Source organism: Alternaria atra (assembly GCF_907166805.1).
Source record: "Alternaria atra isolate CS162 genome assembly, contig: 19, whole genome shotgun sequence".
NCBI classification, from domain to species: domain Eukaryota; kingdom Fungi; phylum Ascomycota; class Dothideomycetes; order Pleosporales; family Pleosporaceae; genus Alternaria; species Alternaria atra.
In genome coordinates, this window is record NW_025091316.1 from 293,779 (window position 1) to 307,919 (window position 14,141).

Genomic DNA, 14,141 nt, shown 5'->3' on the forward strand with positions numbered 1-14,141 from the left:
ACGTTCCTCTGATGAAGCATCATCCGAGGGATCAGGAATATACCGGCACCCTTTTCTGATTGATGGCTTACCTCGATCCTCTTCTCTTGATGAGATCAGTGCAGTTTCGCTGTCCACATCAACGTCCGCTTCACAAGTAACCATGGGTGATTCAATCCACCAGTCGTTGTCCCCATCATCGGTAATATGCACAAACCAAGAAGATTCCGCAAGGCAAACTTTCAATCGCCCGCTTCCTCTTCGGCCGTCTGTACATGGTCGAGAACAACTTGAGTCGGATGAGATTACTCACCCACCAAGTAACGAAGAGCAGATGGAAGATAGATTGACATACCAGTCAAGTCCCGCAGTTGTTCCATCGTTGGGCAACCTGAATTGGCTTTACAATGATGCCAGTCTTTCAGAAATGTTGAGTCCAAGATCGAGATACAGACATGATCCTAGACCAGATCACATCACATCAGATCTCTCCATTTATCACCCGAGCTACCAGGAAGTCGACCAGAAAGTGAAAGAGATTAAGGATGAGTTAGCACTTATATGCGAGGAGGGAGCCAAACAGGGTAACGCGTCATGGGGTGAGCTAGCCCGGACTATAAGAACCGATCGTTCACCTTATGTTAACAAGCCGATACGTGTTGGCGTTGTGGGAGACATTGGGCAAGGGAAGTCCTACCTCATTGGAGCACTGCTCGACGATGTAGAAATTGTCATGCATGTAGGTCCATCTAGCAGATCACACAGCTAGTACTTGAAGCTAATGAGAATTTAGGGAGACGACGGCGAAAGCTGTACGCGCGTCATTCTCGAGTACCATTACTGGGCTGGATTACCAGGGTCCAGATACATGGCTTTAGTCACTTTTTTCAGATGGGAACTTGTGCGAAGGCGACTGGAGGAAGCCTTCCAGGACATGAACAACGGTCTGTTCCCTTTCGAAGACGATGGCGAACATGGACTTGACGATAACATTTCCGGCCGTGTGGACGAAGACTATACAGAGGCTAAGACGGAAGCCGCCATTGGTATCTTTATGGCAATCTTTCGAAACCATCCGGATTTCAAGGGCAGAAATGCCATAACAGATTTCTTGTCCAGGAGCACACAGTCGTATTCACGCCATGACGTCCGAGACGACCTTATTGGCCAAGCCCATGATATGTATCGCAAAGTCCGAACTGACACTCGCGCGATATGTGCTTGTACGCCAGATGAGCTCTGGTCTGGTATATCCCGCTTCACACATGGTCGTCCAGCTGATGCCAGGACGAACGATAACGACCCCTGGCCTTTTGTTGAGCTCGTATCGTGAGTACTGCTCAGAAAGTATCTAGACTAAGAGCTTACGATTCTAGGATCCGCGGAAAATTTGCTATTCTCGAGAACAATATGATTCTCGCTGATACCCCAGGTCTTGGTTCAAATGCTACGTGCCGAAGGAAGTAACTGACATCTACTAGGGCAGAACGATATCAACCTGCTTGCTCGCGCTAGCGTAGTGGACTACCTGCCACACTGCTCAGCCGTCATAATATCGAGCAGTATCGATCGTATTATATCCAATAACAGCATGTTGAAAAAGATCACGGAAATGCAACGAGATCGTCTCGTGATCGTAGCGGCTACGTTTTCTGAGGTTTGCAGCAGCAATCCGATCGAAGAGCAACCGTACTGACTTCAAGAAAGAGGATAAATCTGAAATCCAACGGATCCAAACTAGAATTCGAGCCGGACGAGAAGACATATTTTCAGAATTTAAACACACAGCTCGAGCTACTTAGTCGGGCAGAGCTCAACCAGGACCTGCCCCCTGAAACTCAACAGCTGATCCAGTAAGTGACACTGAGCAGATTCGAAATGTCTCTAACAGTTTTTGTAGGCTCAAGACACGCTTGTTAAAGTTCCAGTAAGTTTGGGAATCGGAGAATGCGGTTTGATTCATATTGACCAAGATTTAGGAAGACTGAGCTTCTAGTCCAGGCACGGAATAGGCGCGTCACCAAAAAGACCAAGGAACGGAATCGGCTCGGCATCGAAAAGATCATGGATTGGAAACGGCGCGTCGTCACCAATGCCATAGAGCCTACGATCCTACCTCTCGAAATGTTTTGCGTATCCGCTTATGACTACCAGTGTGATGTCAGTGGATTTGCCTTTAAAGAACCCGCCATTTTCCCTCTCACGCCAAACCATACTGGAATACCTGCGCTCAAGCAGTGCCTGGTTTCACAATGTGCGCCGAATCGAGCCCGAGATCTTGTTCGCTTCGTAGCCTTCACATTGCCAGACTACATACGTAGCATGCAGATGGGATCCTACGAGCGTACCACTGCGATCCAGCCAACATTTTCAGAAGAAACTGGAACACTGCGCGATGTAAATGATCCACCATGCTAAAAGACTTCAACTAATATTCTATCAGTTCTGTTTAACAAACGTAAACGCTCGCATCAACAGACTGTTCGACGACATTGAGAAGCGGCTACTAGACACATTGCGTATGATACTTGTTACCCTCAGCATGCCTCACACTCATTTGACGTAGAAGACTGTTTGCCTGCATGTATTCAACATGCTAGGAGTATGTGCCACGAATGGCTCACGACGGTATGATTGAAGGACTCACCGGGTGGCAGGGGCTGACTTTTCTAGTTCCACCACAGTACGCACAGATCACACATGCGGAATCAGGGTGAGACAACCAGCGTTCATTGTTTAGAGGGTGTTCAAGCTAATAGGATCCAAGGAAGCTCCAAATTCCCCAAAGGCCCCGTCCGCAGTTGGAACTACCTGTTGCTCAAGCCGATACAGGACAATCTCGAGACTGTTCTCCAAGCCGTGGAAGAAAGTATGCAAGACGAGCTCCGCTACGTGAGATGGGAGATTTCATCAGCGACTGAATATCTTGATTCGAAAATTCGCGGTACGACTTCTTTGGAAGACTATATCGTCTGGCTGACACTGCAAAGGCAACGGCCCTAGACCGATGACAGTTGAGCTAGATGCACTCCTGAAAAGCCTCAATTACAAAGCCGTAATGTTTCAGGACGTCATGGACGCGTGCGCTCAGAATATGATCGTCTTCATGCGGTAAGTAGATTGATAGCCTACATCAATCGCAATCTGCTAATGTCGAGCACAGAGATCAGAAGAACCGCTGTTGTACGGACACAGTCGGAATATCCTATTTTCGAAACGCCATGACTGCCGTATACACTAATAGTGCAGGTATTAGACCAGCACAGCGCAGGAAGCAAACAGTTCAGCAAGCGCAGATGGCAGTTTTTGAGCGGCAGGTCTGCGACGAACGGCCCAATCCGTACGAGGCCATTCTTTTGGGCTTAAAAGCGGCTATCGAATTGCAAAAGCAATATGTCAAAAACTTCGTCGTGGAGAAAATTTGGATCCTTTTCATGGCCATCGATGATGATCTAGAGCGATCGAGGGAAGAACGAGTGTTCCAGAACGATCAGGAGTCTCAATCGATGCGTAGGCTAAGGAGTCAAGCCGTGTCGGAAGCAATGCAGGTACTCGAGACTTTAGAGGCGAAATTGACCGAGAGCAAGATCGATGTGGAGGCAATCAAGGCCCAATTGTCAGGGTCAACCACGCTGTAGAGACAGTCGAGTTCGTTAGATATTCCGGGCCAAAGATGGAATGTCCTTTTGCTTGCGCTCGTAGGTATTTCAGTTCTATGGATGGTTAGGACTAACATTTGTGCTTTGAGCAAATTGTTGAGCGTGGCCATGTTCTCTATAAGAAACGGTTGGGTAGTCCCAGTGCTGGAGTTGAGATGGTGCAGGTGGGAGTAGCATTGCGACACAATGGTGTATTGCCCTGGGGCAATACTGTGTAGTGAAGGGGCACTATGCCATAGTTGCGCGAGGAAGTCTCACTATGGCATACAGACAGTGTACATGTGTCTACGGGAATCTTCGAGACACTGGGCTAAGTTCGGCATTTCTGAGCGAGCAATCCTGCTTGCATGCTATGACAAGTTGCATCTTCTCTTTGATTCTTGATAGGGAGCTTGGAGGTTTCGGCTAACCTGGAACGATATCATAAATGAGGTTTACTATGTGGCTGAACTTTGTTTTCAACCCATTATCGCAGCAATTTCGAACAGCACCTACAAAGTTTGGTGTTCAAGAGAGAATACCAGGCGGGTTCCTCCAGAGAAGACCCCAATCAGCTAGATTCAAGTACCATAAAGCGCACATGGGGTTTCTATCAGGCTCAGGATTAGGGGTGTACGTATACACGGAAAACCAAGGCCTAATGGAGTCCCGATAGACATGGGAGTTAGTTTTATCGGCGCTGTAGTCATCGCGCATGCGCATTTTCATCACGCCTGCCATGCCTTAGACGTAGTCTTTCAGGCCGGAAAGCTGATATATGGCGAGGCGTGAAGCGACGTATCTTGGTGTCTGTTGTAGTGTTGCAATCGCAGGGAATAAGACGGAACACTAAACGTCGGATAGACTGAACTGTTAGGTAGATGTGCTAGTACTATCCATGCGGGCTTGGAGTTGTTGCGAGCCTGAATTCGTTTGCGACAAGACGGTCAGCTGCTACTGCAGGTAGCGGCACCTCTCCAGGTTAGGTGATGCATCAAGTCAGGCCAGAGAGCAGCGTACCTCCTCCCCTTTCACGGTACTGGTCCTCTGACCGCTTTTCAGTTACCAATAGTGTGTTTCTTGCGGGGTCGCAAAGCTGAGGTCTTGCAGCGCTTCTAGGCAGCCTCTTGCTTAGCCACAGCTACGGGACTAAGTTGTCTAACGCAGCCCTCTTACCGAACAATACAGCTTAAACCCAACTTCTACTAGTTCTAAGGCTATAACGTCTACTTTTGACTTTTGTTCTTAGTGTCAGTTCTATATTATAGCTTCTAGCGGCACAACAACAGCAAGTTTAAAGCTAGGCGTATCGCAAGAGAGTATAAGCCTAGAATCTACAATCTAGGAACGCCTTAAGGGTTTTTCCCTAATTAAATCCGCGCACCTCAAAAACGCTACTTTAGAGCTCTTCGAGGCACATATCAAATATACCAGTTACATCGCTTTCTCTCATGTCTAGGGCGATTGGTCCTGGCGTTCGATTGATGGTATACCATACGAGGTAAAAGCATCGCAGGAGAAAGCGCATTGCATCGCAAACGACCTACCAGCTTTAGTGGGTGATAGCACCTTCTGGATAGACACGTTGACTGTCGATCAGGAAATCAAGCAGAAGTCTCAGAGATCGTGGATGCCATTCCGGATATCTTCAGGATGGCTAGAAAGACAATTGCAGTCAGAGGATGCGACGGGCTATACGACTGCAATATCGCTGCTGTCGACGGTTTTGAGGACTATAATGAATTTATAGAAAAGCTTCATGCCCATCACGATGCGCACACTGACTACATCTGCGCAGAGTCCTATCTCCAGAGGTTGTGGATGCTACAAGAGTGCTTACTCTCTCATACAATTGAGTTCGTAGTTGGAAAAGGAAGTATGTCATCGTTTCTTCGCTTGATGCTTATGATTAAACAGTACCAAGATCAACCGAAGAAGCTGGCAGTGCGGGTACAGGGCAATGACAAGTTTAACGAAGTCTACCGGCACATTGCAGAAGTAATAATCCTCACAGATGCTCTCTGGACGCTGGCTCATTTGTTAGGCGGCTCTAAGGGCGAAACTGTCAAGAATGAGTTTCTCGAGGCTTATGTTTATGGCGGCACCGTTGTCAACAAACATATCGCACAGCGTAGCTCGGAAGAAGATATTCAATCCTGTAGTTTTTTGGGGCCAATCAAGCATCCCATAGCTCCGCTACCATGCCTCGCGACTACATCTTCGCGACGATGCCCTCCTTTCCGTGGTACACATATCCGAAAAAGAGGCCTTGTCAATGTCCTTTGGAGAACTCTATCTGGATCTTTACCAACAAGCTGCACGCTGCGGGCATGCCTCCACGTGCAGGTTCACACGCTCTATGGTCGAATTTGCATGCACGGATTCCATGAATGGATGGTTACCGAGTCAATATCTTCCAATTCCGACGACACTAGGCGATTTTCTGGAATTAATGAGACAACGTGTACCCGAGAGCTCTAATGTTTCTTCACCACATATGCACATCACATCGGCTGTGCGCGTCGAGGATTTTGAGTGCCGAAGCTCCCCTGCCCTACTATGCGTTAGTTAACACCTCCCGTCGCTAAGTAAGCGGGCGTTAGTAAAGACTTGTTTCTTGTAGATACTAAGACTAAGGTCCTAGTTAGCCTAGTCCTAATTTTCATGCCTACAGATTCAACGAAGGAGTATCATCAAAAGGTTGTCTGTACTCTTTACGTTGGGTCTTGGTATACAGAGGATAACTTACTGTATATTGCGCCTTGTTCGCTTAGTAGCCTGACGATCTCTGAAGCGTGAACTGTCATGATGTGTTGAAGTAGTAGCAAATAACCGTGGTATATAGAGTTTTTGCACAACAAACATCTTCCATGTGAGATTCCACCAGTCTGCTCTTACAGAATTTGGGATGTATGGTACTTTATGCTGTACTCAATAGATACTTCTTTTGCTATAAATTTAGGGCCTGTGTAGCGATCGTACTACAAAGCTGTAGAACATATAATAAGTTGGCTAGCTAATAGGAGCTTAGGCGAGTTACGGGCAAGAGGAGCGACTCGTGTGTAGAAGAGGAGACAGTAGTAAGCTAAAGTGTATAATTATGCAAGAGATAGAAGTAAAATACAGCTTTTTTTAGCCTATTCTCCTCCTATTAGACATGCCTCCGCATACTATAAGATTATCCTACAACAATATGCCCTAGGGACGCATAAGGAGCATATGATGAGCATATGATGAGCCACACGGAGGAGGAGGAGGAGGAGGAGGAGAGAGAGGAGCCAGGGGCAGCTATACGGGCGTGAAGGAGATGAGATGGGAGTGGGGTATATAGACCCTAACCCAGTGAATGTAGCTAATCGGATATCCCCTCTTATCCGTCTGGTTCAATACAGGACTCTAGACCTTGGCATCACACAAAAAGATCATACATATGATGATCACTACATAGGCCCTTATTGTAGAAGAACAGCAACGCATTCATTTCAACTATAAAAGGTCTAAATTGTACCACTATGAAACATTACACTCGCTTGTGCAAGGCGTTCTAGTACATGTGGTCCGGTACGTCCTGGCACCTCATTGTTCGAAGTTGAAAGACCGCCCCCAGTTTGTCGCACCATAGTGCCTTGCCAGGCCCTTACTGCTCGCAACTGAGTTAACTTGTTCGACTACAGCCAATCCTTCCGACCTTCTTCTTCATCATATCTGATTTCACACTGTCTTTGCAAGCCTTTCCGATAAAGTATGCCGCGACCGGGGTTGCCAAAATACCCACTAAACCAAGAGGTGCTGCTGGGGTAAAGAATAATACCCCACTGACCAAGATTAACGCGCTACCAGCCGAGGACCCGGCAATTGTGGCAAGTGAGTTCGCGGCTAGCCGTTCTCTACCCCGAAACATCATCTCCAGCCCTGTGGATCTGAAATCTCCCTTGACGTCGAACTTTGCAGACACATAAGGCTCGCCATCTAAGTGAGTCTGACCGTAGATACGTAGAGGCAGGATGCCTGGCGGTATATGAATTGTGTTGTCAATGCGATACTTATGGCCAGATGGAAGTAGCACGTGCAAGATGGCCTTCCGTCCAACTGACTGCCGGGTCCAAACAAGTGAAGTACCGAGTTCATTCAAGTCGTTGAAGCATCCAATAAACTCCTTCCTCTCATACAATTGATTTTGAATAGCCGCGAACGTTTCAGAACCGGGGTGATAGACAGCAAAGTAGTGCAATCTTTCCGGTTCACACTCGCTAGTGGTCCGGACTTTGTCGTTGAACATGTGGATGACGTGATCAGGAAAATTCTCCTGGTAGGAAAGGTTCGCTTTGCTGTCCAGTGTTTTGGCATTGAATTGCGTGTTCACTCCGATGTCTTTCATCACTTGATCCGCCTGAAAGTTTTCTCCTGCGACTGCAATTGCTTTGATGGGATCGACCGCTTTGCTGAGTTCAGCACCCATTTTGGCGACGGTTCAGGAAATTTCGTCTTATTTCGTCGATCAGTCGCTGCATGCAGGTTTCGTTCTAGCCAATTTGTACTTACAATTACGGGGAAAGTGTGTTCGGGGTCTGATGCTTCAAATATTCCTGGTTGTATACTGAGCGGCGTTTTGGATCTGAAAGAAGTTTCGATTCGTGGTTGTACTTCAGGAAGTAGATGAAATGATGAAGGAGTAGTTTTAAGTACTTGAGTGGAATTTATAGGATAGAGCAAAGTGGCTAAAAAATAGTATTCTAACAATTCTGGCACCCGACCAGGGCAGCCAAGCTGCTGAGCTGATGCGGTGAGTGTTTGTGGAACAGTTCAACTGCCTCGCGAGGCGTTCTTGAAAGTTGAGAAGCCACAGTCAACGCTAAAGACTCTCTGCCATCTAGACAGTGCGCAGCACCCAGCAGTAAGCGCTATGAGCGTCACGACCCATCAACCTCTAAACCTTTCGATTTTTGAGTGGTATCGAAAGTGGCTCAAGTGATTACATTTCAGGACTGATAGATGTGTCGACACTTTGAATGGGATGGCGTTGGGGCTAGGCCTGCACGCAGATGTATACCTAGGTAGCTATTTGCTTTTTCCCAGCTATGAACTTCCCGAGGTATCTTCATTGCTAAACGCCACTACACATAGAAGACTCTGAGGGAGAGGTGCCAACGTGACTACCATCTGCCTCAAGTCTCATGAGTGGGCCATTTCGTCTCATCCATTGCTGCAGATGCTCCTGGCACAGACTTCCGATGCCGCTTAGCATACTGCGTCATCTTTTCCAACACAACCTTCCCACAGCAAGTATGCCTAGCCTAAGAGGGGCTGAGCCATGTCTATGGAGAAGCATCAGGTCTAATTCGTAAAATGGAGCTTCGCGTCGGCGTTCAGGTTGAGCCACTATTCCTTCAGCTTCGTTGCCGAACCCCAAAGATGCATAAAGTTTGAGTTTGTCTCTTTGCCCAGTTCATAGTAGTCTGAGTACTGCCATTACAAAGGAAGAGAGATTCAGAATTAACGACCATGTGTAAGGTTATGATCGAACTATCGTTGCTTTATGACATTGGCGTATCTTTCCCTGGAAAGTCCATTCTGAGACGAGCGACGCGTGAGTCATCGCATTCTAATTCCGAACCAAAAGTCGCAAGACTAAGCATGTCTATCCGTACTAGGAGGAGAAATAGAGGCCATGTGAAGTCTAAAGGCTGTGTAAGTTACCTCTGATGACCATCACATGCTCTTTGAGCCCCATCACTGCAACCACGGTACTGCGATGACCCATGACCAACCGAGAGCCACTCATAACTACTTCACACTCATACGCTTCTACATGCAAAAAGAGGCTCTCGAATGAGAAGTATCGCAACATAAAGATCTGCTGCTTGAGCCAGTTTTAATTTGTAGTAATCCCGGATCAGTAGTATTCGCGCTCACAATTAGTTGGCAGTAGTCCACTAACATGCCCAGGTAGTGTGCTCAGAGCCAGATGCGGCAGTTATCATCAGAGCTGCCTCATCGGCAAGAAAAGCATCCGGAAATGGCATGATGTAAGCCACCTCGAGTGCGGAAAGCCTAGACCACCTCGACCGTCTTGGAGTATCTAGCTTCTACCATACTTTGTTTAAGACTTATCGTATGGCGCTAGCTAAAAGCTTACCGTCTGAAGCGAGACTGCGGGGCTGTGAAAAGTGTCAAAGCTCTTTAGGGGTCAGGTCCCAAACTAGTAGCACCTTAGGCTGCAGAATATAATCAGCTGATCTGCTTTCTTTCTCGCACTGCAAGTCAAGTTCAGCTTTGGGTAGATGGAGTACATAACGCCATGCAACATGTAGCTCCACCACGCTTGTCATCATCGTCACGACACTATTGATTAATTGTGTTAGCTGAACATATTCTTTCGCCTAACGTTCTGATGGACAGCTGGCCGACTCCTTCAGAGCTGTGCAAGCTTGTCTTGCTGTTTTGTTTCAAGGGCTAATGATTAGAAGTAGTAACTCATGTACAGATGTTAGTCGAACGAACAAATGAATGTAACTTGCTATCTGCAGAACCTGATCTATTCTATCACCCGACATGCAGGAAGTACTGCGACCACCTCGGAACCTCGAAAGCCGAGTCCGGGAGATGAAAGACATCTAGAAAGCATTCGACTATGATGAGTATTCTAGCGAAAACATAGAGAAGCAAAATAGCGGTAGCAACTAGTGCCATGGGGAACCAAATTAGTCCCATCACTCCCAGGGCGAACCTAAGAGAATATCTTGGCAACTTCGAGGCTGTTTTATTCAGTTCCCACAAATGTTTGCCTAGATTGGTTTTGTAGAACAAACCAAAAACCAAGAGAGAATATAAAGGCACTAGACCCGAAACCAAGATTGTAAGGCTGCTTAGCTTCCAAAGCAGTTCGTCGGTCTTACCGCGAAAAGGTCGATTCCAGACAAGGAGATGTACGCTGCCGTAGAGCGCACCTGCTAGAAGATATCCTAGTGATCCATTAATTACATATGTCTGTATCTTGTCGCGTCGGTCCAGCCAAGTTGCATCGTCAGGCCGATTACGCGAACGTACACTGAAGACTTTGGGCGTACGCTGGTCTACAGGAAGGAAGCGAGACGATTTAACAGTGCGCAACCCGTACTTTCTATCAGCCTTTGCAGCTAGCTTGAAGCGGTCGAAATCCAGCTTGGTTAGATCGTTAAATCGAGCCTTCAAATGCGAGAGATCCTCGTTTTTATTCATAACAAAGCCATGGTATACGAGATAGTCTGTTGACGGGAACTTTGAATCCTTCGATGGCCTGAGCAAGATATGCTCAACTGTAGGATGAGATACCGCAATTTCGGATTCGCTCGAAGAGTAGAGGTTTTCGTGGTCATCCCAGTCGTCCATATCGATCGACGACCAATCAACAAGATACATCTGTGAAACAGTGCCAAATACGGCCATTGGATGTATATCGTCATGTGTACAGATGGTTGGTTCTCCAACATCCAGCGGCTTATCCCACCAAAAGAAGAAATATAGGGCCAGGGCACAGGCGGCATGTACAGCGGTGTTGATCTCAAGAAGCGAGATGGAAAGGCCCTGAGATATCCGAGTCAAATACTGGATGCCAAACCACAACGCTTGGCCGCAAGTTATCATCTTCGTAAACATGTTTGCCTTGCTCTTGTCTGTTATTTCAGAAACAGACAAATTCGGAATAAGATAAGGGTCATGGCCGGCAATAAATGCAAGACCCCCTAAGGCTAGTGTCATCCTTTGCCGCCCCTCGGGAAGATAGTCTTGGCCTAGGTCACGAGTATCGACGACAAAACCACCTATCGTGGCATATAGGGAATGCGTATGCGTCCATGTGTGTCTTTGAGATTCCGGATCAGGTTCCGGATTCACGGATCGGAAGAAGTCGTACAGCATTGTTGGTAGCTTTTTCACGAGACTTGGGGGCTCCGGCTGACCAAAAGCCTTTCGCATGGTCTTCCCGATCTCTGTTGCGTCTAAGTGCTCACGAAAAGCAGTCCAGACGACCTTGCTACCGTAAGCATTTGTTAAGTGTGCCAGGAAGTGATGCGAGATACCCATTCTGGAGCAAAAAGTGTTGTAAGCATCCAACCTAATTTTCGCCAGAACTGCGCGTTGGCTTTTCCACGCTCGGGAATATTCAATGAACAGCTGTCCACACACACACACACACACACACACACACACACACACACACACAGAATCATCGTCAGAAGAGAAGACGAGAGGATTGAGAACGTGCCGCGGACCAAAGGCTCGGGCTTCCATGAGTGGTACTGTGGATCGCTAGGTACGGTCGTGTTCGCCATATTGTTTGTAATGATGTTTGGGTTAGAATAATGTCGAGCCATATAAGAAGGAAGCGGGTTCCCTCCTCTTTAGTGGCACTAGCTGTCATTCGCTCTTCAGCTGCTAAGGCATACGGAGGCTGAGAAATCACAAAGTTGAGGCTGCGCAACGCTTCGACGATGCTCTGCCCCGCTCGAAAGTTTGGGAGATGACATGTGAACCCAAACTTTACATAAAGAGGTCTGTGTTCTTGGTAGCATGGCTCTGTAGCTCACGCTTCACAATCCATAGACAAATGTAAGCCTATCGTCGCCCTCTCTGCCCGATCGCACAGCCTTCTCAAGCCAGTCCGCTAACCAAGCAAGCTTCGAATGGGACCGCATCATATCACTAGCATTCTTCAGCCACCTCTGCTGCTGCGGCACCGGACCTCTGCCATGTAGCCTTTCAGCCTCGACATCATCCTCACTCCACTTTCGCAAAATGCCCTGTCTCGTCTCATTTTCCCTCTTCAAACGTCTGTAGAAAAGCACATAGCCAATGGCTGCCAACGCAACAGACGCAAGCGTCCACCAGAAAGGCACAATGTATCCAGCCGCAGCATATTTCGGTCGGAACAAGATTGCTGAGATGACACCAGCGAGATTACCCCAGCCATTTATACCAAGGAGTAATGCGCGCTTGCCTGGCGAGGGCGTGTTACCAGATATCCACGCTACCGTGAGCGGAGAAGCGATGTAAGTACCAGAGAGGAGAATGTTGAGCGCAATGTAACGAGGCACTGCCCAAGCAGATGGTAGCAAGACCACGATGACCAAGCCTGTTACCATGATTAGTAGGCCGAGCAGTATGGGCTTAAGGCGTATACGATGCTTGTCACTGTATCTGGCGGCAAAGTATAGTATAATGGCTCCGCAGACATGCGGCGGCGCAGTGAGCAGATTGATGAGCGCAGGGTTCGCGTTTTCTGTCAAAGGCGCCAGTACAAGTGGGAGGAAGACAGAGAAGGCATAGACCGGGACGGCAGACAAGACGTTGCAGGCTAGGATATGCCATATCTTGGTGTTGAAGACTGCTGAGAGTATGTCGTGAGGACTCAGACCGCGATCATCAACCAGTTGTCGTGCGGGCGTGTTAGAGGAGGTCGAATGCTTGGACGAGTCGAGAAGACCCCGCGATTCCTCATCGTAGGTATCCCCCGCCTCACGTTCATCTTCCTGAATCGCTGCAGGCGCATTTTGTATGTCCCTGTCTCTTACAACACGCGCCGATGCGTATTGACGCTCCTCGGGCGTAAGGAACCAAGCCGTCTCTACGCTGTGTGGTAGCCAGAAGTATCCGATGAATGCCACGACGACAGTTAGAGTGCCTTCGAGTAGGAACAGAACCTGCCACGGCCGCCACTCTTTGTCCGAACCGTGTTCGTCGTTCCCAAAGTGTGAGAATACGAGGTAGCTAATAAGGCCTCCAAGAGCGCCGCCAACGGCTGCCTGGCCGTAGAAGAACGAGAGCCGTCTGCCGAATTCGAAGCGCGTGTAGAAGAGGGAGAGATACGTGACGGTGACTGGATAGAACCCGGCTAGAGTATGATGTCAGCTCTTGACTCTTCATAATGTGCAAAGGTTTCAATACCTTCCAGACATCCGATCAAGATGCGCAACGTGAATAGCTGCCATCTATGCCTCACCCACGCATGCAACGCCGTACAAACCCCCCAGAGGATCATACAACTCGGCACCCAAAGCACCATGCCATATCTCCTCCCCAGCGCCGCGCCGAGAGGTTGTAACGTTACGAAGAAAGCGAAGAAGAGCGCAACAGCGGTATTCAGCGCGCCCTTGTCAAGCCCGATATCCGCCGTGAAATGCGCAGACTCCGCATTACCAATCTGTTCTTTCACATCAGCATATTCTTCTTTTCTAGGGTGTGGTAAGGGGCCTTGGATGGGGGTTTACCTACATTCGACTTGTCCAGCGCATTGAACAAGAACAGCAGCGCTAGAAACGGAAGTAATAAGCAATCCAGCTTCCTCAGCGTGCTATTGTGCAGTCGCGCATCCACTGCGTGGAAATCCTCGAGCTCATCCTGCGGCATCGTTGTGGTGACTGTAGCTGGGGACCTGCTGCGAGTTTCAGTGAGCTCGTATGGTTGCTGCGATTCGGTCATATTGTCGGGCGCCAAGAGTGAGCCCACGCGGACGCATCACAGGGTCTGCGACTTCGGATGACCTCGGTC

General features: G+C 48.2%; 4 protein-coding genes across 4 annotated transcripts; 1 reads left to right on the top strand and 3 right to left on the bottom strand.

Annotated features, from left to right (window-relative positions):
- Positions 1 to 142: 142 nt before the first annotated feature.
- ALTATR162_LOCUS243 (uncharacterized protein) lies at positions 143 to 3,617 on the top strand (the record flags this gene model as incomplete). The annotated part of the gene is made up of 11 exons (XM_043307836.1): positions 143 to 718; positions 773 to 1,308; positions 1,356 to 1,411; positions 1,461 to 1,636; positions 1,687 to 1,832; positions 1,880 to 1,906; positions 1,959 to 2,376; positions 2,423 to 2,498; positions 2,747 to 2,923; positions 2,970 to 3,090; positions 3,143 to 3,617. The coding sequence occupies 11 exons, from the start codon at positions 143 to 145 to the stop codon at positions 3,615 to 3,617; spliced, it is 2,784 nt and encodes a 927-aa protein (XP_043163771.1).
- A 3,655-nt stretch (positions 3,618 to 7,272) lies between these two features.
- On the bottom strand, positions 7,273 to 8,076 carry ALTATR162_LOCUS244 (uncharacterized protein; the record flags this gene model as incomplete). Its single annotated transcript, XM_043307837.1, has 1 exon — positions 7,273 to 8,076. One exon carries the CDS (start codon positions 8,074 to 8,076, stop codon positions 7,273 to 7,275), a length of 804 nt encoding a protein of 267 aa, XP_043163772.1.
- A 2,491-nt stretch (positions 8,077 to 10,567) lies between these two features.
- ALTATR162_LOCUS245 (uncharacterized protein) lies at positions 10,568 to 11,678 on the bottom strand (the record flags this gene model as incomplete). The annotated part of the gene is made up of 2 exons (XM_043307838.1): positions 10,568 to 10,579; positions 10,665 to 11,678. 2 exons carry the CDS (start codon positions 11,676 to 11,678, stop codon positions 10,568 to 10,570), a joined length of 1,026 nt encoding a protein of 341 aa, XP_043163773.1.
- A 506-nt stretch (positions 11,679 to 12,184) lies between these two features.
- Positions 12,185 to 14,072, bottom strand: ALTATR162_LOCUS246 (uncharacterized protein; the record flags this gene model as incomplete). Its single annotated transcript, XM_043307839.1, has 3 exons — positions 12,185 to 13,485; positions 13,539 to 13,794; positions 13,866 to 14,072. 3 exons carry the CDS (start codon positions 14,070 to 14,072, stop codon positions 12,185 to 12,187), a joined length of 1,764 nt encoding a protein of 587 aa, XP_043163774.1.
- Between the last annotated feature and the right edge of the window lie 69 nt (positions 14,073 to 14,141).